We start from the raw sequence: 25,115 nt of genomic DNA, 5'->3' as shown, positions 1-25,115 counted from the left end.
ATTCGGAGAATGGAGGAGGGAACTATACTGTTGTTGATTAATGAGATATGAGCGTTCAAAGACTGTCACTTAAGACAGTAGTGTAAGATCACGAATGGACTGACTATTTACTTTTTTTAGAAGGGCGGGAAATTTAATTGGAATTCGCGTTGCCAACAATGATAATAAGCTTTTCGATCGAAATTATACGTTTCAAAAAGATTGGAAAGATGATTTTATTATGAAGTAATCTTCGTTCACTTAGAACACTTAAGCAGTAGAGATCACGAATGGACTCTGACTGTCTATTTTTTTCCTGAAAAGTATTACTACTTGTTCTTTGGAATCAGAGTTAAAGATGAATAAACCGTAATAAAATTAATTCCTTATGTGTCGAGAACTCGTGACAAATGAAAAAGCATATTAGAAAATTTCTCAACGATCTTCTTGAAGCTGTAGCGATTCGAAACACCTGTTTGATCCACGAAAAAAAAAAAAGAGAAAGAAATACGGTGTGCTGACGGATGCAAAATCTGATTACAGGAAGGGAATATCGCGAGGGCGAGTTACTTCCGCATTCGACCGGAAACTGCATCGAGTGCAGCTGCGGATCCGAGGGCCGCGTCGAGTGCTCGCCGCGGGACTGTGTGGCCCTTCGACCCGAGATACCAGTTGCACCGGACATACCGGACGCACCGGATGGCGACTTCGAAGTGTTCAACCTTGCGAGGGACCGAGGGATCGACGAGAGCTTTTAAAGTGTCCCACGCGTAACGATCGTCGCCTGTTCGAAACGCGAGCTACGTTTTTTTAGATCTTTATTCTTTATTCAGGGATTGTCGATCGATATGAATTATTTATCAATTGAATTTAGACTGTGATTTTAATCTGATTTTTTTTAAAGATAAAAAAAGATTAAGATAGGATATAGAGAGTACAATTTTGAGTGAAAATGTGAAGTATGTATATATATATTTTCAAATAGTTTTTAATAGAAGATTGAAAATTTGTTGTAATGCGATAATTAAATATTTATTTCGTTTTAATGATAAGAACAGTTGGCAATAATTTTTTCTAAACGTTTCGAGAGACATATCGTACGCGTATATTTTTTTAAACGAATATTGTATTTAAAAAAAGACGAATTATTTTCATATCGATCAACAATAATAATTTTGATAATTTTAATTAAACGAGTTTTCAACCGTATATAAAATCACGTTCCAATCGACGAGAAACGGAAACAATTATAGAAACATCTCAACGGGAAAAATATTCCAAATGAATATGATTACACGGTTGAAAAACTTGTAAGTATCGATTAGTTTAATTTATATATATATATATATATTCTTATTCGTGTTCTCTCGAGCTTCTTCCCTCCTTTTGTTCCGGATTGAAAGAGTTTCCGGTCGAAAGGGAACTCGTGAAAAAATCGATTATCGATAATGAAACAAAAGAAACCTTAAACGCTTTCTTTTCGCGCACTCGAACGATTAATCGAGGCGTAAATATAAAGTGAGAGGGAGATCGCTCTTAATTGCGAGGGAAATTATTACATCTATCGATGCGGATTACAACGATGATTAAAAAAAAAAAAAAAAAAATGACCAATGGCTCTATTTCCACGTGGTGATAATTATTAGATTAAATTGAGGCCGAATAATGTATTTATGTTCGATTCGATAAGATCGATAGTGAGACTCTAATTAAGTCAGGGATGCTCTTCCGGCATTCACGAGCAAAGTGTAATTTATTATCCAATGGGGGTTTCTAAACGTTTCATCGGCATGGGCCTAATTTATCAAAAGATAGATCCATCATGTTGTACCGATTAATTATTAGACGAATTCTCATCTAGTCACGTTATAAATTTCATTTCTCTGTGTAGATTAATATCGATAACATCGTTGTATTATTATCTACGATTTATTGTTAACAGAGTGCCGATTTTTATGCAGGTAAAATTTAGTCTCACACAGTGTTTTGAAATTATTTGAAATATATATTATATAGAATTTACAAAATTGAATTACCTACATTCTATTGCGTATTCGTGAAATTATTTATATTAATTATATAATTATCTCCTGATAAATTCAGCTCGAGCTGAAAAGAGGCTCTACTCTTTCTTATAGATTGGATCGAAATTATTCAGAATAATTTTTTCAATATTATCTTCTTAAATATTTATCTATCATACAAATAAAATTAACAATACGAGAAGAAGAAAGTACATTTATTTATTTATATATAATTTATGTATTTGCGTAAAAATCAGCAGTCTAATTATCACGTAAAAAAAAAAAAAGAAATCTCGAAAGAATGTTCCTCAGCGCCACGAAAGTACCAAACGATAGATCGATAAGTATTAGATTGTACTTGTTCCATAAGAATTTTCGCTTATTTCGAACATTCAATACTTTCTTTTTAAATCCGAACAGTATTTCTTTTACGTTCCAATGTCGAGACTCGCAAGATAGATCCTCGAGCGAAACAATTTTTCCAACGGACGATCTATCTTCATACGAATCCTCGCGACGATCGTCATCGAGTAATGACGTGATCGAGGCAGAATCGAGGAGCTCGAAGCAAAAAGAAGGCAGATTCATTATAGAGAAATTAAACGAAATTGCTTAACTTCATCACGTTAAAATTTACATTTAAATTTAAGAATGTTTGCTTTCTAATTTTTAAAATAATTAATTGAAATATATTGTTTAACATATTACCGTCTCATTGAACGCATATTTTGAATTATGCAAAATAATACAATATTATACTGATTGGCAAGCAATGATCACCTCTGGGATGCAAAGAGTTAATTTCAGAATCCAGAAAGATATCCTCTGATATCCATGCGAATTCTGAAAGAAATCTAAAGGTTAAAAATCTTCTTAGATACTAGAAGTAAGTCACTGCTCATTATTCAGATAATTATGATAAGACATATCGCTTGTACTTAACGCGACAACTAAAGAATCATCAATGGATCCGCCTCCCTTTTGCCGTAAGATCCTCGATTCTTGGCCAGTTTGGCCGCAACTTTTCTATCGTAGACAACCCCGTAGATATTAGCCCGCAGATTTAATTCTCCTCCAAAAATAAGTTAGGGAACGTTCCAGTTCACTCGTCTGTCGTGATTTTTGTACATTGTATTCTCGAGCGAGAACGGGGGAAGGATTATAATTTCCACGTTCGACGACACAGCGATGAACAAAATACAATTCTGTAGATGTCGGCCTACAAATGTATGAATTAATATTACCAGGAAAACCGTGGTCGGTCTGGTGTTCCGTTTTAAGAGATGAAACGTTGCAGAGCTTGATAATTCATGTGCGGTGAGGTCGTCTCTTAGATGACGCTCGTCTACTTCGTCATGCACACACACACACACACTATATATGTGTATGTATACTAGCCGAGACGTAGTCATATCCTGTTCAAGGCCGTTTCGCTTGGCTCTGCGTCATGAATCCTTGCGACGACCACTTCCTGTGCTTCTGCGAGGTATCAACTGTACGAGGTGTTCAGGAAGTTTATTGACCGATCTGGATTTGGCCTTTGTGAAACGATCCCATTCAACTGATTCCTGTTTGAATACGAAATATCGTTTTAATCCTTGGTCGTTTTAACCAGGAGATTTGATTCCGGAGGAGGTATACTTTAATTCGTGTTTTCTGCGATAAAAATATCTTTTGGCATAATCAGGTAGAAATAATATTGGGAATTCGATGTAATGTAAGGATCGATTAAAACTGATCGAACATTTCGTGCATGTACATCATATCACGAGTGAATATTATAATAAATTATCACTGAAAAGGGAAAAAAAACTGAAGAGTTTTAAGATGAATCGATTAGCGTAGTAAACGATTAATTAAGTAAGAATTATAATTAGCGAAAGTCAAAATGAAAAAAAAGCGTAGCGTGGAGTGAAATTCTCGAGGATATTCCTAATTTCCCTTTCTCTCCCTTTCTTGAATCAAGAATTTATTAAGTTGTCCTAAAATTTCTTTTCTTATTATTCTCTTTTTCGTATATTTTCCTCTATCTATTTAAAAGCTTCATGATTCTATTTTTAATACGTATTCAACATTCTAGTTTGATTTACTAATAAGAAAAAAATTCTATTCCTGGTTTTCTTTCATTTCGAAACAGAAGAGAAGAATTAGAAAATTTATTTTAAAACATGGTTAAATGTCTTGATCTGTTAAAGTTTGCCGTTCATTAAAATCGAAGAGAACTTTGAGACATCACCTAATAAAATACGTATATTATCGATTAAAAAAACCACGTTATAAGATAAAAGAAGATTAGAACGATACGAAGCGAAAAAAGTATTTAATAAAAATACGATAGCGTGATTTCATCACCTGAATCCAATTTTAAATAGCCTCCCGATCTATATACCGTATGTATATGTATTGCTCTTAAGAAGAAAGAAAAAAAAAAAACAAATGGAATCCCGTGTTGTATCGATCAATTATTGATTAATATATACATATATATATTCGTATATATACATATAAATACACGTATGTACACGTATCTATATGCATTACACAAGGAACCAAATTATCAAGAGATAATATTATGCGTATTTATACATATGATATATATATTTAATTATACATAGGAATAGGATACCCAAGCGTTTCGACTTATGCACCTTTTGTAGATATATATCCGCCTATCCGTTTTATGGTACGTTTTTCCCTGTATAATTGCAGCGTTTCAATAATCGAGCTACGTTTGCGAGAGATTATTTCGAAAAAAGAAAGATGGCTCTGGGTTGTCAGCTACACGCATTCTAATAACCTATAAATATAAATGTAATATTGGAAGATAGATGGACCACCTGTTTCAAGTACTCTTGATTCGTTGTTTTCAGAAAATTAAATAGTTTATTATAAAAAGATAATAAAGAGAAAAAAATAAAAGAAACATTTTATTTTTACAGAAAAATCTAAAAATTATTTATTATTTGTGACACGATGAAAGAAAGATTATTTTAATCGAATAAATTTTATTGAAGCAATGGTAAAAATGGTTAAAAGCAATAATAACGATAATTACTATCCTTAAAGACATATCAAGAGAAAAGATCCATCTATTTTCAAATATATATATATATATATATTATCGTAAATATATTTGATCATCTGAAGAGAATATATCTCAGCGTACAAATAGTTAATGATCTTACGGTAACACCGATTACGATACAGAATCAGATACGAAGGAAGCGAAGGGTTGTAATTATACTTTTATGACGAGTTAATTGTTCATAGTTAGTCGCATAGTTAGGTAGAAATCCAATGTGATATATACATTCAAAAGGTAACTTTGTCTAAAGTTTTACAATACATATATAGGAGAAGAAGACACGACGTCTTATTGCAAGATTTGCCGTAACTTCTATGAACGTTCGTTCAATTAGATGTATACTATCATAGAATATCGAGCAAGCGTTTTGAACGATATCGTCGGGTTCGCTTTTTGCAACGATACAAGTTTACTGTCACACATACACACACACACACACACACACACACATGTATTAATCGCATTTTCGTTGAACGAGCCCGCGTAATCACATCATCATGACACGGCCTCTATACTTATATTACCTTTAATGATAGTCAAAATAGAAAACAGGATGATCTCGAATGTTTATGACTACTGTGTGGAATAACGATCGAGACTACTATTTTTTAATTGTGTCATTTTTCGAAGGAATCGCGAACAATCTCTATATTATCGTTTCATAACGATCTATTTCCTCAAGATTCAAATATGAAATTTGAACACATAAAAAAAGGAGGAAAATAAAAAAAACAACAAATGGGAGAAAAAAATGGGATCATCACGAGATCACGCGGGACCATCATGGCAGTTCGTTTTTCCGTTAATCTTTTTCGTAACGATCTCGTACGTCTTCCAATCATCCCATATACTATACACCATTATATCTGTCTTGTACCCGTGGGATCTCCTGTCTTCTTAAAAAACGCTAAATAAAGAAAGATCTTATGATACGTGTCTTTCAATTTTTACCTATTGTAATTTTACATTTTATTATTTAAAACTCCGAGAATTTCATACTATCCAAAATCTTATTTTTTATTGTCAAATTGTTTCGTTAAGATTATTGATTAAATTATTGATTTTATTGGTTTCATATTAAATTAACTAATTTTTATCGAAATATGTTCGATATCCTATATAATTTTAAGGTTAAAATAATTCATGAATGATTAAAATTAATCCGAGATAACTATATAGTATATATTTAAATATATTAAATATATCATAGAAACAAATGAATAATTTAAAAAAGTATTTATATGTCACTACATGCAAAATTTCGTTTTCGATTTCGATCTTGAAATATATAGTCGTAGGAGTCGTTAAAAAGATCGCGTATATTTTCAAAGAATGCATAAGTATAACGTAATAAATAATTTCTAAAATAATAATTCCCAAATAAAATTTATTTATTTATTTATTTATATATTTAAAACAAACAATCTTTATAACAATATCATAATTAGCTCAACAATATAAAACCGATTTTAATATCGATAGTTCGATAGTTAATAATTGAAGTCGTAGTGTTTATCACGTGATTTGATTTGTAGCAAACTTTACTTATTTCCGAGGAAAGAATGAATCAAAAATCGAATAATATAAAAAAGATAATGAATAGAGGCAAAAAGTGAAATCATCAGAAAATTAGACGTGATAAAAAATATATTAATAAGATATTACGTAATAAAAGTATTATAATTATTTATATATATAATTTACAATACGTTTACTGTTTTATTGAATAAGTGATATAATAAGTGATATAAATGTATAAAGTTACATATTGCATAGTTAATCGAAGAATCAATGATCTGCTTTGATGTTCATTTTTTAATGTGTTTAATTTCATTCTCAATTATATGTAATGCATCTTGTATCGAGTTATTGTAGGAATGTATTTAGTGGAGATGCATGTATGGATGGAATAGATATATATATTCTATTATATGTATATGTTCTATTGATGATGCCATAATAAAATTATGTATTAATCACGCATGTAAAATGACTAATACAAGAAAACAAAAAATAATGAATTAAAAAAGGAAGAAAATATATGAATGCAAGGAAAGATATTAAAATTTTGAAATGAATGTAAAATGCGAGTATGAGTTAATCTTTAGTGAGCAAGCCTAGTAAATAAATCTGTGAGGAAATAAAACGATTTTGGTAATCAAATTTTCTGAATTTTTCACGAAGAATTTAAATAAAAGTAAATATATTATTTTTGTAAGTGTTTATTTATTTTAACTTATAATTAGTTTTTTTACTTTATTGATTCGTTATTTTTTTATTTGTTAATCGATTACTAAATATGTTAGTATAGATTTTTATTATTAAATAAGTTACGTTATTTTTATTTATATATATATATATATATATGTGTGTGTGTTAAATGTCAATTTTTATTATTTTTCATAGATTCCTTTTGTATACATATAAATATAAAAATCTATATTTGTTCAAAACAATTAGGCCTCAACTAGTAATATAGTAAGAAAATATCGTGACAGCATAAGTTAGAGTGCGCTGCAATCATAGTTAAAAAAGTTTAATTTTTAAAATTACGAAAAAGAAAGCATGTTTTGTTTTAAATAAAAAATATCTTTAAATATTGATAATTTTAAAAACTGATAAAAAGAATGTTAAAAAAAAAAAATACTTGTAACAATATAGATGAATACCGATTTGATATCAATGATGTAACCTGATATTAAAGGTTAGGTGTCAAACATTACATATTAGAACGTACATATGTTGAAATATATATTTTTCAATTATATTTATTTCAAATTATTTTAATTATAATTTTTATAAAATATATATTTTTTTAATGTTTCTGTAGTATAAATATAGGAAAACATTTGTTAAGATAATTATGTATGTATATATGAATTCATAATTTCATCTTATAGATATATAAATGAACATATTTCGTTATCTATATTAACAGCTGGCTGATATTAAAACATAACATATATACATAAATATATAGATACAAAATTTCCGTTTGTTGAGACTGTTATCAACATAATAGATTTTTTATATCATTATGATTCTTCCTGTGACGTAAATAGGAAAGGAAATCTTTGTTTAAATTAACAAGTTGAAAATTATTTCAAAGTTATCTACAGAACAGTGCAAATTAGAAGGATGACAACTGAAGTCATAGAATCACAACCATTTAAGAATTTACAAGAATTGTATGATAATGTGGATAATCTGAAACCATGGCCTGATATTAAGAAACTAAGAGAATCAACAGATTATGTGTACAGTGGTTCAGAAATAAATATACAAAAGATGTACTTAAAAAAATTTGATAGACAAGAACAACCAAGAACATTACTTTGTCATGATATGAAAGGTGGTTATCTACAAGATAGGTAATATGTGTTACAAATTGTTATATTTATTATGATATAAATATATGTTATTTCTAATATAATTTTCTCTTCAGATTTATAGATGGATCAAAGTCTTATGAGTCTTATTTATTTTATCATTGGAGTGTTATTGATACATTTGTATATTTTAGCCATTATTTTATTACTATTCCACCTTATGGATGGATTAACGCAGCACATGATCATGGAGTTAAAATTCTTGGTACTGTAATAACTGAAAAAGAAGGTATATGGGATCTTATACTTATATCTCAGGAGGATGTGAGAAAATTTGCAGATGCATTAATAGTTGTTGCAAAATTTTATAAATTTGATGGCTGGTTATTAAACATTGAAAATGTGATTAAAAATGAACAAATCAATAATTTAATTTATTTCGTGAAATACCTAACAGATAATATTCATGAAGCAATAAAAGATTCTGAAATTATATGGTATGATAGTGTGACTAATGAAGGAACATTAAACTGGCAAAATGAACTTAATAATAAAAATATGTAAAATTATTATTTCTATATTTTTATAATTATTTTTAAATAAGTAAAATTATTTTTTATAATTATTTCTATTTTTTATGTTTTAGAGACTTTTTTTTAAATTGCGACGGTATTTATTTAAACTACAACTGGAATAAATCAAAACTAGAAAACAGTTATGCACTTGCAAAAAATCATAACAGAAATGTTCATGATATTTATGTAGGACTAGATGTTTGGGGAAGAGGATGTCCTGGTGGTGGTGGATTTAATTCAACATATGTAATTATAATATTATATATTTAAAAGAAATAATTATTTAATAATAATCTAATTATTATAATAATTTCCAGGCTTTACGAAAAATACGGCAAGAAAAACTTTCGGTCGCAATTTTTGCTCCTGGTTGGACTCATGAATTTTTCGGATCCCAAACATTTCAAGAATTAGAAGATTTATTTTGGGCACAATTGTTTCCTTATTTATATGTTCATGTACTTATCTATGAAGAAGAAATATTTAAAACATCATTTTGCCGTGGAAGTGGTAGTTTGTATTATAGCTGTGGTGAGGTATATTAAATATTTGATATTGTTTTTTGATAATATTATTTAATAAACATATTAATGATTATATTATTAAGTTAAATAAATTGTATTTATTAAACATATTAATATATAAATCTTTTACAGATACAGTTAGACATGCGCATTGTAGAAGGTAAAAATATTTGGGAACAAAGATCATTTTATAACTTATCCAAACAAATGCCACAAATATCTGTACCTATGCCACATTTGCAATTTACATATGTTCCACAACTTCCTGAACCAAAAAATGAAAACGATCGAAATGAGTGTTCAAAACAACCGATACAATATATCTACGAAACAAAGAAAAACGTTATTCGAATATTAGAAAATGTGATAAATATTCAAGACAAAATGCCAATATTAGACATAAATTGCTTCGAATTTTGTAATCAATTTTCTTTCGAAGGTGGTGGTTGTTTAAAATTAATTACGAATGATCTTAAGTCGTATCATAGGTAAAAATTTTATAATGAAATTTATGATAATTATTTTAAACTTAATTTATATATAAATATAATATAAATTTATAATTTAAATTATTTATAGATTATTTCTTGTTCATATTGAATTCCAACAAGACATTGAAGCAACCATCATTTATGAAGAAATGATATCTTCTATGACGAACGGAACTCGAAGTGAACCAATTTTAATTTTGGGCAATGACACTGGTTTAAAATCTATTATCCATTATAAATCAGAAAATTTAAACTCAAGATGGAAGAAATGGTAAATTAATAAAATTTAAATTTAAATATTTTAATGATATAAAATAAAAGATTATATTGAATTAATAATATAATTAATAATATCATCATTCAATATAACGAACATCTTAAAATTATTTTTGATTCTCAAGAGTCAATACCTTTAAGACAATTTTATGCTATACTATACTCTTGGGATCTGCCATTCCGAAGTACGATAAACTAGGACTCGAACTTACATCCTCAGATACAAAATAGAGTTTCGAACTTAAACCAACGAAGGAGAACTTTCAAATAAACGTATGATATAATTCGCGAAATTTATTTATGCGCTTTTTAATCGAAGTGATTAATTTCACAAAACAAGAGATCTAAAAGTATTAAATATATGGACTAGCAAGTGAAATATATATTTATCAAATATTCAAAAAGTAATGTTCATATCAGCGAATCAATTCCATATTTGTCCAACAGAAAATTTTCCTTTTTGCCGACAGTGTTTATCTGACGAATATGAGGACTGTGAATGAGATCGGTATATCTTTCGAAAAGAAGAATATCTGTTATCTAGGAGAGATCATTCTTGAACAAAAGGGACGACATCTGAACTGTAAGTTTACCACTTCGTAATGTATACTATCGCTTGCATTTTGTGCTCTCTCGAGAAATGTAACTATGTACATAACAGGTGGATTGCGTCACGATAAAAGTGTATCGCAAAAGAACGAGGTTCTCGACCGTGTAAAGAACCGTTCTCCGATTATCAGATCGAGTTGCGTACACCATTTCGCCTTTGAGAACCACTTTAGTGAAAGGAATACCGACGTTCCATAGAACGCCTATTCAATATAACTTATCGCTCGATATTTCACAGATCGATTTCGCGATTATACGATAAGACCATTTCACATTTGATGTTATTAGTTTGAGATCATAAAACTAATCTTTTTTTTTTTTTTTTTTTTTTTTTTTCATGATTTAAATTTATGCTCAATTCTCACCTGCAATTTCGTACTTATTCGTACCATTCGACTTATCGTCGATCTTATTGTCACGATGCAAAAGTGTCTACATTCCGCGGCCGATAATTTGTTTAATAGAAGGACGAAAAATATCGGAGAACCTTCTTGTATGGAGAACGAACGGGGCTTTAAGAACGAGGTCACGACACCATAACTTCTAGTACTTTTTTCATTCATTAGTCGCATTTCATGCGTTATGCGTGGATTATGTTTGACTTCGATTCATTACTTTTGATTGGCATGTAAACTCAGAAATTTCATTTATAATATTTTCTATTTTATAATTACAATATTCCATAATATACTCATCTTATAGTACACTATAATTCATATTTTATAGCATTTAAATACGTATTATAGATACTATGAAATGAAAATATCAAAATTTTATTGAAAATTTTTATTTTTTATCTTGAATTAATTTCTTCTTAAGACTCGTACATATTTCTACTTACTAATTAGTAGAATCTTCGACCATGAAAATATTAATCATGTCAAATGGAAAGTTCTTCATGACGCAAGCTGCATAAAATATTAAATAACCGCATTAGCCTTAAAAAAAATTGTGTCATTGTAACATTGTATTAGTTTGCTGTGATCAAAAAGTCATCGATAATTTTTGCAATTGAGTAGTTCAAAATTCACGACACTGCACAATACCCACTTCAAAACGAACGGTAGTTGTAAGGAGGACAATCTGGTTGGGATTATTCGCAATGTATATGTTGATGCGAAATATTTGCAACAGTGGAATGTAGTAATATATTTCATGTATTCCATTTCAATTTTAAATTAGTTATAAATTATTAATCCATCTTCTTAAAATTCATCATATTAGAAAACTTACAACAATTTGCTTAATTTATTATTATCTTAACACAGTTGTATAATTTCTTTGTTATTTTTCTTCATTGTTCTTCGATTAGGTTAGGTCAGATTTACAATAATAGAAATTATTTCAGATTCGCTCTTAAATTGCACTCAACATGTGAAAAAGGCAATCGCTTAAAATTCGGCTGTGTAATCGATGCGATCCAATGATTTGTCGGAGCGTAGGCCAATACCGTTGAACCGTGACCAACAATCAACAATTTCACTGGTTACAGTGATAAAGTTAGCGCCAACAATTTTCAGGCGTGCAACAGTCACTAATGGGACACCATTCATTACGGACCTCTAGATGTTCTCGAAGCAAACAAGCCATGGGCCGGTTGCTCGTTTGTTTTAGCAGTCACAGCGCAAATGAGAGACCCAAATTACGTTTTCGGGTTGTTATGTGTCGCAACAGCGACTATTTGTAATCGGAGAATGTGACCAGTTCATTGATATTCCTGCGGTTATCGGGTCGAATTTTTTTGCGGTTCTATACCTGCTGTTACACTTTGCATTATAAGACTTCTTTTCTATTTTTTTTTTCTTTTTCTCTTTCTTTCTTTCGCCATGTGTTATTTCACTCGTCGGTTACATCAAGTATATACCTTCGCATTTTAATACATACAATTGCTTTCGATTTGCATGTAACCTTTTCGAGCGCATTGTTTTTCGATTCGCACGTGGGTATCATACTTTTCTACTTACATTATGTATAAGTCATATATATTTGAACAGTTTGGTCAACTGGTAACGGTATTTGAATTTAACCAAAATGTACGATAAGATCGGAAGAAAACAACCATGAATTATTTGAAAATTATTATTTTTATTCTTTTTCTCGAGTCAATTGTCTAAAAATAAACTAATACAGAGCATATACTTTTTTGAATATGTAATTTTGAAAAAAATAAAATAAAATTTATATTCGGAGAATTTTATTTCATAAAAATATTCCATCATAATTTTCCATCCAGATCCTCGATTATCCTCAATCGAATCGATTCGGAAAGAAATGTCAAACACGCTAAAATTTGTCTCAAAGCCACAATGTTGGGAGTGAACCGGCGTAAAAATAAAATTCATTTCACAAGTGGGACGATAAACGGTACCAAAACGATTGCGCGATCGAATCTATTCGAAAATACGATGAAACGTGCAGCAAAATAATGGTTCGTTATCTGTATACTAGGTGCTCGTTCGACAACAAGTATAATATTTTTAGGATCCTTGATATGACGTTTAAATTACCTCAAGGATGATCAGGTCGTACGATTTATGAAACGTATAATCAACTATGGCGGTGATCGGCTGTTGTCACGGTCGATAAAGCGAAAGAATGTCGTCTTTGGCCCTTAAGATATCGCATGGATGTTCTTTCGCAACTATTACCATGAGTATCTTCGACGTTTCTTTCATCGCTATCGCGGCCGTGTTTACGACAGAAGATCGATGACTCTTCTCCCTTCCGTCATCGTGTCGGCGCATCCTCCACCTTCTATCAGCGTGTAGGAAGCAACAAAGTGGGTGTTGAACTCCGTTAGAAGCGTTTTACGGGAATTACCACAACCTTGAGTGCATTCTTTGAAGAATGCGCTTTCTTCGCGCCCATTCTTTCATGCGATTTTTCTTTATTCGTGTTTTTTCTTTCTTTCTTTCTTTCTTTCTTTCTTTCTTTCTTTTTTGTTCGATTTAATCCTTTTTGCTTGAAATGTCAATTTGCAAATTTGAACGTTTGAATAATTTCTTAGTTGCATCACCTCACCTATGAAACGTACTATATAAAGTAGCTATTATAGAATAATGGAAAGTGAAATAAATTTTATTTCAGGTCCCATTTCTTTAGTTACATACATAAAATGATGCACATAAATGATAGATAGGAATTTACATAAAAATGGTGATAATAAATGAAATACCGGTTGTTCTTTTGAATTTCTGAGATGTTTGAATCATATTCTAGGATTGCTAATAACTTTCTATTGTTAGTTGAATGAAATTTTCAAGGCCTCGCTCGGCTATGTTCTTTACAATTGTTAATTTTCTGAGCTCCTAAATGTAAATTACTTTTTTATTTTTTTTTCTTTTTTTTCTTTTTTTTTTTATATGTAAAAATATGCTTCGACGAAAAATTTCAGATCATATCGATAATAATTTAATAACCAATTTATCTGGTAAATTAATATAAAAAATGCAATTAAAGATGCTAATTATAAAACAATTAATGGAGATACGAAATAAAAGATATGAGTATCTAATGAATAGAAATGAATAATATGATAATTTGAACCTTAAAAGAAAAAAAAGAGAGACGCGTATATTTATAATTTTATTATTTTAATTTAATTTTTTCGAAACTTGAACTTTTACGTGACTTTTGATTAATTTTCTTATAAAATTTTCGCTTCTTTCAAAAGAGATTAAAAAAAGTGTGGAGTATTTATATGTTTATTGGCAATAATTTATCTCTCGCTAAGAAGACATGACATAATTCTTGCTTCAGAGGTTCAATGACACACACTTATTTCTATTTCACTTCTATTGGGTCAACGACCAAATAATTTCCCGGTGAAATCTTAGAAACATCTCTGCACAGCATTTCAATTGCTATCCACTGTTTTACTGTGTAGTGCTTTATTTTCAAGCAAAATATATTTGTCATGTAATGACAAAGTGTATATCAAGTAATAACAAAATTTTATTCAACACATAAATATCTTTTCTACATAAAAATTATAAATAACAAATTATAATGGAAAGTTTGTCTAACAGTTTAATCGATTCGTATTTAAAAAAAAAAAATAATTTTTTTCTCACTTAGTAAACACACCGCATTACCTATTACAAAAGTTATTTAATAAAATTTTATTGATTTTAAAATAATTTTCCCCTTTCGTTCATCCTATAGAGAATTGGTATAATTTTGCAAAGAATTCAATTATCCAATTTTTTTCTTATCGCCTTAATTTCTAAACCAGACATTTATCAATGTACACCGTGTATAAAAGTAATAAAATTTTATAAGAAAATATCTCACTTATCCATAACCATTATCACCATGCCGCCAAATAAAATTCTATGATGTTACACGATTCAATCCATTTCTACTCTATTCTCTTTCAGAAAAAGAAAGAAACATTTTTCACCAAGATACTGCATTCACGATCTCGCATTACAGGCTGTAAAACCTTCATCAACGAACATACAATATTTTGATCCAAACCTCTAGTTACAACCACTATTTCTCCAAGGCTTCCAACTTCCGCCTCTAATACTTCCGTTCGTCGCTCTCGAGCGATCGACAATATAGAGTCGAGCATAATCGATGGGATTCTAAATCGTATGCTTCTTCTCGTGTGGAATAACGTTTGTGCCATTTCCATAAAATCTCCGCCATTTGGCGCTTGTTCCTCGAGAGAGGCAACGAGAGAAGTAACGTTCATATTTACAAGATGAGATCAGACTGTTTTCCTGCTCGGCCAAGGCGATCTGGTCGTGTTGGTTCAACATGGACGAGGAGAGAGATGAAGAGAGGTCGTGCACGTCGGCTCGTGCCTCGATCAAGGAAACATTTTCAACTGGACAAAACCTCTCTTCTATCTTGCATCGCATGTTTTCGCGTTCCGTGTATGAGATACGACGATAAAGTTGGTGAACTTTTTCTGGCAAGTTTTACCGCGTTGCTGATTGCCATTTTCTTTCAATTCTCAGAATACTTTAAAATATTCTTGTAAAGTGTATATGCGTATATCTGACATAAGTTTCGTACATTCCTGGAAAAAAATTTTGGAAACGATGTTATTGATGCCGTTAATATCATTACAAAATATCTTCCTTTCGTTATTTTATTTTTATTTTTGGAAAAAAAAACTCATTTAAGGACGTTTATGCATTTATAGAAAATTTAAAACGTAGAATAGAATCTCATATTTGTAGAATAAGAGAAATCTGTAAAAAATATTCAATCTTCGTTCCTTTAATATTATTTATTTCTATCTTATCTTTTCATTAGTCAAAGTTTTCTCAATAATAAGGTTATATAAGCATTATTGTGATGCAAGATCGACGAGTTGTCAGTCGATGAAAATCTTTTTAATACTTTCAACTAACACAGCCCTGGCTGACTGTTTATCCATTAGATACAACTTCATAATCCTGCAATATCAATAAAAGTTAGTTAATATTACTCAACTTTTGATTCGGTCTAACAGAATCGTTTTCTCTCGTAAAAATTTAACGGTCTTCCATTCTACGACGGAAAAACATTACATCCCGTCATTGGTGCTTTGTCAAAAGTGTTTTGAAAACGATCACAATGATCACATTCAATGATCCATTCGTGTTATTGCGATGGATCTTGTTATCTGCTTGCGTCTCAACAAACAAGTAATCGAAAGTAAAACTGTTGCTTTTCGAGTTGATCTGGAAATCTGCTCGGATCAAATCGTTCGTGAGATTGCTCGATAGGGGGAGTTAACCACTCGAGCGTGGAGCTTGGATGAAACTGTTTTCCCTGGAAAACCACGAGATGTGTAACGAGTTGGGCAATGTTTTCACCTACCAGCGGTTTTCCAAGTTTCAGATTGTTTGCTGGAGGTCTTCGTTCTTAGGGACTTTGTAGGATCCCAAATTGTGCTGGTTTCCAGAAAAGCTGGAAAATATAAAAATGTAAAATTTGAAAATTTTTGTCGGATTTCAAATTATTTAATAGGATTCTCGAGTGAATGAAAGTTAACTTTTTTTTCTCATCATTCCTCAATTCTCTAATTAGCAATTGGCTCGGTCAAAAATGAATCGGTTTTAATCATTTTTAAAAATCAACCGATTTCTACGCAGTTTAATTATCCTCTTCTGACAAATCGGATGCGCGGTTAAGTTAGTCAGATATGATCCCGAGTTGGTACAAATTTGGGAATTGAGGAAAATTAACGAGATATATCATTTATTTGCAACAATTTATCACAGGCATCCTCGATTAACCGTGACTTTCTACAGCCGAGCAATTAACGCATTCCTCGGCCGACAAATCGCAACCGCGGACGTGATCGCGTTGGCAAAAATATCCGGATGGAAGTTAGTTTTCGCAACGAGGATCGGTTCCGCCATTAACCGACCAACAAATTAATTTGCGGCGCCGAAAGTAAATCCAACGGTGAAACGTATCGCACATTAATTAAAATAGGATCGTGTCTTAAATGTTGAGAGGAACGAAAGTGAAGTGGAACGAAACAATAATTTCGAAATCTGTAGATCAACTTAACTCTTTTCGAGTACAAATATTATTTAAATCGAGAGAAAAATAATACTTTCGAATATTTTTTTTTTTTTTAATATTCGAAAATAATTCGATAATCTTCGCTTTCGATCCAAATATTATTTAAATCGGTATCCACACGAATCAAGACGTAAAAGTAAAACTGCAATTCTTTTTTTTTTTTTTTTTATCAATTTCGAAAAAATTATTGAGATCGAAAGTTAAGTGATTCGAAGATTTATTTAATATTTGCATCTACGAGCAACAATTTATTTTTCTCCTCTCGATGGAAAAACTTTCACCTGTTCAACCGCGTAGCCTTGCGTCAACCCGTTTGCAAAAATGTATCTCGCACTTTATGCATGCTGCGCATATTTCTTAAATCGTTCACTCCGAGACACTCTTCCTCACGTTGATTCGCTTAAACACCCATTTCCTGGAGAATGCAGAAGAAAACTTTCAATTGCAAATTATTTGTAATTAGTTGTATATTGAAATTATTATTCTAAGGAATATAATTTCCAATGCATAAATATCAATCCAATAAATTTTATTTTGAAAATTAATTGAAGAATAATCAGAGTGACGTCGAGGTAGTATTAATCCTGAAAAAAATGTTAAATTAGAATGATTATAATAACTCCAAAATAAATTAAATTAAGAAACTAATTTCTCTCTGCGATTAAATATTTTATTAAGTGCGCAGCATTGCGTGCATATCGATTTGATATTTCGCGTATCATTCGTATTTTATTAAAATCGAATGATATGCTTTATAGCGGTTTCGTATTGTAGAACGATTGCATCCTGTTAATCGGGGTGGATCGAGATAAATCGGTGACCCGAGAAAAAGTGAACATCGATTCGTTGTTATCCTGTTTGCACGATTCTGAAACAGGCGATCCTCATTTGCAAGTAATTGGATTTGCGATGGAGCGTACAGTAGTAGTAGAGTATCGAAATTATTTGAAAAAAAGAAAAGAACAGACTCGTTTGACAAAACGTTTTGCAATTTAACAAATAAAATCGCTAAAATTAAGATATTTCGACACGATATTTAATTTTGAAAGCATCTAACGTTATATCGTCGGGATATTTTTAATTTTGCCGCAGTTGCGAGAAGAAGAATAATAATTATAATTACTTCAATTTATCAACTGTTTTACTCCAATTAATCTAAATTGATTCTTATTTTTAGGCACCTGCTTCTACACTGTCTGCAAGATTTAATTTTTAATCCTCTTACCAATACATGTGATCCTAATACTCCACCATCATTTAATTTGACTGGATGCAATGCAGCTTCGACATTTAAGTATATATATATATATGTAAACTATAAAATTTATATTATTAATTACAGGATTACTGGTTATATTATATCTTGTCGTTTTATTTCAGTGATACACCACACTCGAACAGAACTGAAAATAAAGGATGCGTATGGTAGAAGGACAAGGTAGGATCATAATTGAGAATTCTTCTTATGGATTATTTCCTTGCGATGATTGATTTGACAATCAGTTTCACAGGAAATTACATGTACGAGCTACTTTCAAACAATTTTAAAATTCAGAATGGATAATAGCTCACGCGAGAAAGGAACGCTGTCAACAGGCGTTTGACAAGTGAACGGCTCGCTTGTAGTCGGTCGACGAACCTCTCGATTCGAAAATCAAAAAAGATCAGAATCCGCGCAACGAAAGTCGGTATCAGGTGGAGGAGCGGTCATTAACTTTTCCCAATAAGAATCCACGACTCTCTCCCCGTTTGTCACGTGTTCTTATACACTTTCACCTCTGCCTATCGTTAAATAAATGAATTGTTGAGAAGAAATTGTCAAGGATCGTGACGTGCCTATTGATTGTACTCGCTAATCGATCTATTCTTTTGTAAAGAGAATTATCTTCGCCCTTTCAATATCGTTGTACCGTCAATAAAAATTGATGCGATGAAACTTTTCATTCAATTGCTTAATCGGAATGATGCGAACAAACCTCGGTGAAATTCAGTTTGATGAATGAAGTGTAACTGTGAAATAATTATTTTCCTGAATGAATACAATTAAACGACGCATGAACTTTGTAAACTTTGCAACTAGTAAGACGTTCGCGCGATACGCGATACTGGATTGGCTGCCTTTTATTGTTACGTGGAAGTGGAATTCGCTTTGTTGAACGATTTACCGAATTTAAAAGTAAAATTACGAAGTTCAAGAAGTCATAAAATTGTTTTTTTAACTTGGAATGTTCGTTTCGCAAGCGATCAAATAACATCGTCACCGATAAAGAAAAATGTAATATAAAATTTATATTTAATCAAAGAAATTCAAATTAGAAATAGTTTTATCTTTTCTTTTCTTAAAATTTATGAATAATTACTGTACAACGTGTATAGAGTAGGATTCAAAAAAAGATTAGAAAAATCTATCATACATTATGTCTATTGTAATTTTATAGGTTAGGATTCGAAAACATTTCAATAGGAAACTAAGCCAACAGGATATTTGTACATTCTAAATTGAAGCTAGCAGTGCTTTGAAAGGTATAAACATAAATAATGGGAGAATTTCAAAGTAATGATTTCCTTTCTTGCTGGAATACTTCCCTAAAAGGAGGAATAAAATGATCGGATTACAGTCAATTAATCTTTCTCATTCGATCTTATAGACAGATATTTCATGGATCTAGTAGATATATACGTAAAAATAGATCGTTTACTGTGTCGAGACATGGCTATCCTGGTTTCCTCTTTCCGCTCCACTGGTGTTGCATTTTATCACGTGTTATCGCGATTCGCGGATAAAAAAAGGAAAGGAAACATCGTAGAAACTGGATTTTCCGGTCAACGGTGTTTCTTTTTATTTCGACCGTGCACACGTTTCGACCGAATGAGATAATAACAAAATAATTCTTCGCGGATAATCGTAATATACGTCAATAAATTTCAAAACGAAAGATTGTAAAATTGTGTGTAATTGCAATTTGAGGTTAGAAATTCGTAAGTTGATTTTGTTTATTATTAATTGAGTTTATATGCACATCTTATTGGATAATATCATTTATATACTCTTTCTTTAGACGATTTGTACGTATTTGTATTCGATATAAATACGAGATCAATTTCTACATGTTGAGTAAAATTTTTCGAACATCGTTATATCGTGTCATTAATTATATTATTATATTTACTCTGCTGTACGAGATTATTAAATATAATAAGGATGCGAGATATTAAACATACACTTTCTACGTTTTAGAAAATTCGATTAGAATTTTGATCGATCTTGTTTAAAAGCTTGTTCATCGTTAAGGGAAATGACAGATCGATTTAAACGAGCGTTGTCCAGCAAGCAAAGGTAAGAAGTAATTTCCATAAAGCACAGCTGCAGGAAGATCGAACGTGTGACTGAATTCTTTTAGATTTCAATTACCGGGAATTAGCTGTTAACTGAATTTGTTTTTGCGGGTAAGGTATCGCGTAAGATCCTGCACGATCGTAACATGGGATCGCATTCTTTGCCTTTTCTTGCGACACTGCTATTTCCCTTGTAAATTTTATTCGAGAAAAAAATTCTAATCACGCGATTACGAGATTATAAAACAATAAATTAGTTGTAAAAGATGGAATATATATTTTTTTCAATACAATATTAATTGTATTAATGAAACGAATTAATGAAAGATTTTATATAAATATGTATTTGATTCTATTGTATGTGACGTAATAAATATATTTTTAATTAATTGCTTCGGAAAATTTTTAAAATTTTTCTACCTTTTTCACCTTTTCATTTACTTAAATGAAATTAAGAGATATAAAATTTTAAGGTTTATAACGTGATTAAGTACTAACGAAAAGAAGAAGAATTCAAAAAAGACAGCAAAAAAAAAAAAAAAATAATTATCCTTCTCTCTTTAAAATTTTTGAATATTTTGGCGTCAGGCCAAATGGAAAATATATACTAAATACTTTCAGCTCTTCATAGTCAATAAATTTGAATAATTGCGTTACGCATATTAACATTTAAGATATGAAATAATTTTATAGTGTCTCTCAGAATTCCCATAAAAATGTTTAACATCGAGGAATATCGCAATGCAAACTCTAAAAATACTTAAATCTTTTAAATCCCTATTAAATCTTAAACTTTGCTCTTTATAGGGGAAAAAAAAGAGAAAAAAAAAACAAAAAAACAATATGTTTTAAACGACGATGTTTCGACGTTTCATTTCATTGGATCGTAATCTCGATTCATCCGGAAGCGTCGAAAGAGGAAGTGGACAATTTCGATCCTAAGACGAAATATAGCTGTTTGATCCGCGCTAGAATGAAAGTAAGAGCGAATCAGAGGCCAATTTACTTTTAACGCGTACCTGTGTCGGTCCATTGCACTTGCTAGAACATAATATCTACCTATAGTCAGAGATCGATTTCGTTCCGATCGATAAAAATATCTCACGATTTCCCTTCCATTTTCGAATCGTTACGGCATATGCATACTGGAGAACGCATTTTACTTGAAAAAATAATTGGTATTAAGTATCCATATATATGATAAATTTACGATAATAATGATTTTTATCGTTAAATGATAAAGTAAAATAGAAAGTAAGGCAAATTGATCAATTTTACTTTCTAAGAGATTTTTAATTTCAATGCTAATATGAATGATTTTCAAAAAGTATTAAATTAATAAGTGCATAAATCAGCTTTAATCGGTTTTTTAATTGATTCGTGTGAAAATTTCGTTATTTTATTATATATAGTTTATAAAAAATGAATAACAAAAGAATATTTAATTTCTACTGAAGATAAAGATCCACGCATGAAACTTAACCTGCTACTCTATCTAACTTTATATAAAAATACATGGAACTTAAAATATTGAAAAATAAAGAAATGCTAGAAGAAAGAAAGCTATCTTAATTAAATGAAAATAGAAAGATATTCTCATGAAATTATCCAAAGTCCAATTGACGAACGAAGACCGATGACGAAACTTCCACCGAGATTCTCTTTTGTCTTGAACAAGTGTAATTACTTCATCATGTTTTGTACGCCGGTCGTTATGTAAATTAAAATTTTGCAAGCGTACATAATTACTGGGTCGCGGTTTTCGTTACGCGCTTCGCGGTTTCTTCGACTTTTCATGGCGAAAAAATGAGAAATTCGCGCCGATTCCACCTATCTTTTACAACTTCCGCGACGAATCGCTTATTAACCTGCGCTTCTTGCATAGTATCGAATATATCCGCCTGTATCGATTTGCATAAATATTTTTTTTTTTTTTTTTTATTTTTCTAGAAACGATCGTTACTTCATAGTTGGTCTTGGATCTCTGTTAAATTAAACGAAATTCTCGTCTCACGCGAAATTCACATTTCGATAAAACAGGGAATTAAAAATGACTCTTGTCAATTTTTGTCAATTTTCTAGATAGAAAGTAATAAAAAATTAATAATATCGCATTATTCGTGTTCTCTTCCACACCATTCAACTTTTTTATGAAATATTTTTTCATATCATGAATAATTTACGAGTCAAATCGTATTACGATTTATTATATATACGGGGCCTATCCTGTATAATAAATTTCGATTAATGTAAAAATTTACAAAAAGATAAATGATACAAATAGTAAATTTTTTCTCGATTAGAATTTTCTATAATATATCAAGTAATTTAAGTAGAACACATGGAGGTAAATACTAAGTTGTGCCACATAACCTCTAAAAGGAACGCAATGCCGATGCAAAAGGTCAGGTTATTGCATCCGGGCAGATTGTTTCTCCGGCGAATGCACAAGGCAACAACATACAGTTCTATTGCGATTTCTATACGTTAATCTACACGTGATTTCCCACGACCACCGTTTTCTAACTTTCCTCTGTATCCTAGCCAAGATGAATTTGCAAAAAGTGGACAATCAAATGTGCGGAACTTTCGCTCGTTCCCTTATAACGTGTGCATAAATCATTCTCTAACGAATTAGTGCCTATGCTGTGTGTCGCGATCCTCAAAAGAGTTGCAAAGTGGTTTTCACGATTACTACTTTATTTGTAATTATTTATACGTAAAATTGCATGATCAAAATTTTCAATTTTTATTTATTATGTAGAGGTAGATAACGTATGATCTATTACAATGGACATTCAATAAATAATAAAGATTTATCGTAATCAGTATTGCATATTTTATGTTTACGACAGTTTTCTAATATTTTTTTTTTTTTTTTAATTTTCATTGAATTGTGCATGATTCATCTCTAACATAATCCATCTAAAAATGTTATTATGTATTCGTTTTAAATTTTCATATTTAATTAATTTTTAATACCACTATTAGTGTTTAGATCCCGATTTTCGAGCAATTTTGTTCAATTTTTATTGTATAACGATTTGGATTGGAACTAAATATTCACTAATGATGGATTCGAGGTAAATATACAGAAAAATTAAGCGAACGAAACCGACGTGCACTGGTAGCTCTGGAAAATCCTCGTGGAACGGTACGTCAGCGATAGCGATGCGAGACCGCGTGTTCGTACACGGCCTTCCAGACGTTTCTCCGGCCTTTCTAAAGCGACCTCGAGAGAAATGCGAAGAGAAGCAGGAATCCTCCTTTCGATCTGACCACAACTCGGATCTTTTCATACTTTTTACCATTCCTATCACGTACACGCAACTTTGCCCCCTTCGATGTTTAGATCATCATTACGCAAAGGCTATGTTAAACTCTTATATTAACACATTTAAACATAATGAATTTTGACAAGAACATGGTTTGTCTAATTTATATTTTATCAAATTCATTATCGCAGTTAAAGAAGATTCATTCTTTTGTTCATTTTAAAATTATTTAATATTTCAAACAAGATATATTATAGAGTTCTTGTTTAATAAAGTGATTTTCTCTTAACTATATAATATGACTTTAAGAAAATGGAATCTTATTTAAAATGATAAAAATTTTCAGCAATTTTAATTAAATTTAAATGATATTTAAAGATTAGAAGGAATCTTTTTCTAACTTTTTTAAATCTGTAATATCAAGATTTTCCAATCATTCTAAATCATCTTTTCTATCGTTTTAAAAATTTCTTTCTTTCATTAAACTTTTATCTAAAAATTCCAAATCTATTCCCTCTTTAAAATAAATTTGATCTCTACGAATAAAAACAAACATAAAACTTACCCTAAATCTCTTTCACCAGTTGCATATATTACTTTTTTCTCAATTCCTTTCAATTCTTCCAAAAATTCTTGAAAATAAATTTAGTCGCCAACAAAAAGAAAAATTTAATTTAACGATATGTCTAATATTCAAGCATCATAAAATATCTAAATTACAATTAAAAACTTACCTCATTCAGATCTATTAGTTCTATTGAATCTTTTTCCCAACTCAAAGCTTTTAAAAATCAATTTCAATGTTGAAAATTTTGATCCAAGAATAATATCCAAAATAATAGTTGTATAGATATTACATTATTCATATTACAGTTACAAATTTCCCCTACCAGTCTTTCTCTTAATTCCTATAAACTCTTCAAAATTCTTTAATACAAGTTCAATCTTTCACTCCCATTTCACACTTGACGTTTATCATTATTTTTAAGAATCAAACTCCACATGCCGAAACCTTCGATTCCCACGGTACAACCAAGGCGTGCGTTATCCGCGATTTACCTAGCACCTATGGGATCGTTGA

At 30.6% G+C, this 25,115-nt stretch overlaps 2 protein-coding genes and 2 long non-coding RNA genes across 16 annotated transcripts in view; 3 read left to right on the top strand and 1 right to left on the bottom strand.

Annotated features, from left to right (window-relative positions):
• LOC100863282 (uncharacterized) overlaps positions 1–2,006 on the top strand; it is a 77,346-nt gene extending 75,340 nt beyond the window's left edge. For all 3 annotated transcript variants that reach the window (XM_003691015.4, XM_086913926.1, XM_086913935.1), the window contains one exon: positions 523–2,006. In XM_003691015.4, coding sequence (XP_003691063.1) covers positions 523–737 — 215 coding nt within the window. In that variant the 3' untranslated portion in view covers positions 738–2,006. The remainder of the gene's footprint in view (positions 1–522) is intronic.
• A 4,739-nt stretch (positions 2,007–6,745) lies between these two features.
• Positions 6,746–19,359, top strand: ENGase (cytosolic endo-beta-N-acetylglucosaminidase). 11 transcript variants are annotated; one of them, XR_015293976.1, is made up of 12 exons: positions 7,590–7,792; positions 8,027–8,459; positions 8,534–8,977; positions 9,064–9,238; positions 9,310–9,528; positions 9,649–10,004; positions 10,096–10,278; positions 10,409–10,556; positions 10,754–10,866; positions 18,601–18,717; positions 18,804–18,861; positions 18,935–19,359. XR_015293976.1 is itself a non-coding variant. In XM_086913870.1 (9 exons), the coding sequence occupies exons 2-9, from the start codon at positions 8,227–8,229 to the stop codon at positions 12,285–12,287; spliced, it is 1,770 nt and encodes a 589-aa protein (XP_086769996.1). In that variant the 5' UTR covers positions 6,746–6,762; positions 8,198–8,226; the 3' UTR covers positions 12,288–13,084. The 11 variants fall into 11 exon arrangements, 8 of the variants coding, with proteins under 8 accessions (XP_086769996.1, XP_086769992.1, XP_086770000.1 ...); XR_015293974.1 differs by lacking the exon at positions 10,409–10,556; XR_015293975.1 differs by lacking the exon at positions 10,409–10,556 and having other exon boundaries at positions 18,927–18,980.
• On the bottom strand, positions 14,829–25,105 carry LOC147658617 (uncharacterized). Its single transcript, XR_015294031.1, has 5 exons — positions 24,769–25,105; positions 24,600–24,666; positions 17,705–18,291; positions 16,341–16,799; positions 14,829–15,921 (listed from the first exon to the last, which is right to left on the bottom strand). It is a non-coding gene; the product is annotated as an uncharacterized LOC147658617 (long non-coding RNA).
• LOC147658618 (uncharacterized) lies at positions 20,167–21,148 on the top strand. The gene is made up of 3 exons (XR_015294018.1): positions 20,167–20,402; positions 20,483–20,760; positions 20,825–21,148. It is a non-coding gene; the product is annotated as an uncharacterized LOC147658618 (long non-coding RNA).
• Positions 25,106–25,115: the final 10 nt, after the last annotated feature.

The sequence above is a fragment of the Apis florea genome, unplaced genomic scaffold, assembly GCF_048593485.1.
Source record: "Apis florea isolate Af1SG1 unplaced genomic scaffold, ASM4859348v1 contig_1914_pilon, whole genome shotgun sequence".
NCBI lineage: Eukaryota > Metazoa > Arthropoda > Insecta > Hymenoptera > Apidae > Apis > Apis florea.
Note: the sequence above shows the minus strand (reverse complement) of the source record. Positions and strands in the feature narration are given on the sequence as shown.

Bases quoted from the DNA above. Each gene is read 5' to 3' on its own strand.
- ENGase (XM_086913886.1), top strand. From the start codon at position 8,227: ATGACAACTGAAGTCATAGAATCACAACCATTTAAGAATTTACAAGAA. The intron at 9,239-9,309 runs GTAATTATAATA...AATAATTTCCAG, and splicing joins GTGGATTTAATTCAACATAT to GCTTTACGAAAAATACGGCA. The intron at 10,867-10,944 runs GTAAGTTTACCA...TGTACATAACAG, and splicing joins AAAGGGACGACATCTGAACT to GTGGATTGCGTCACGATAAA.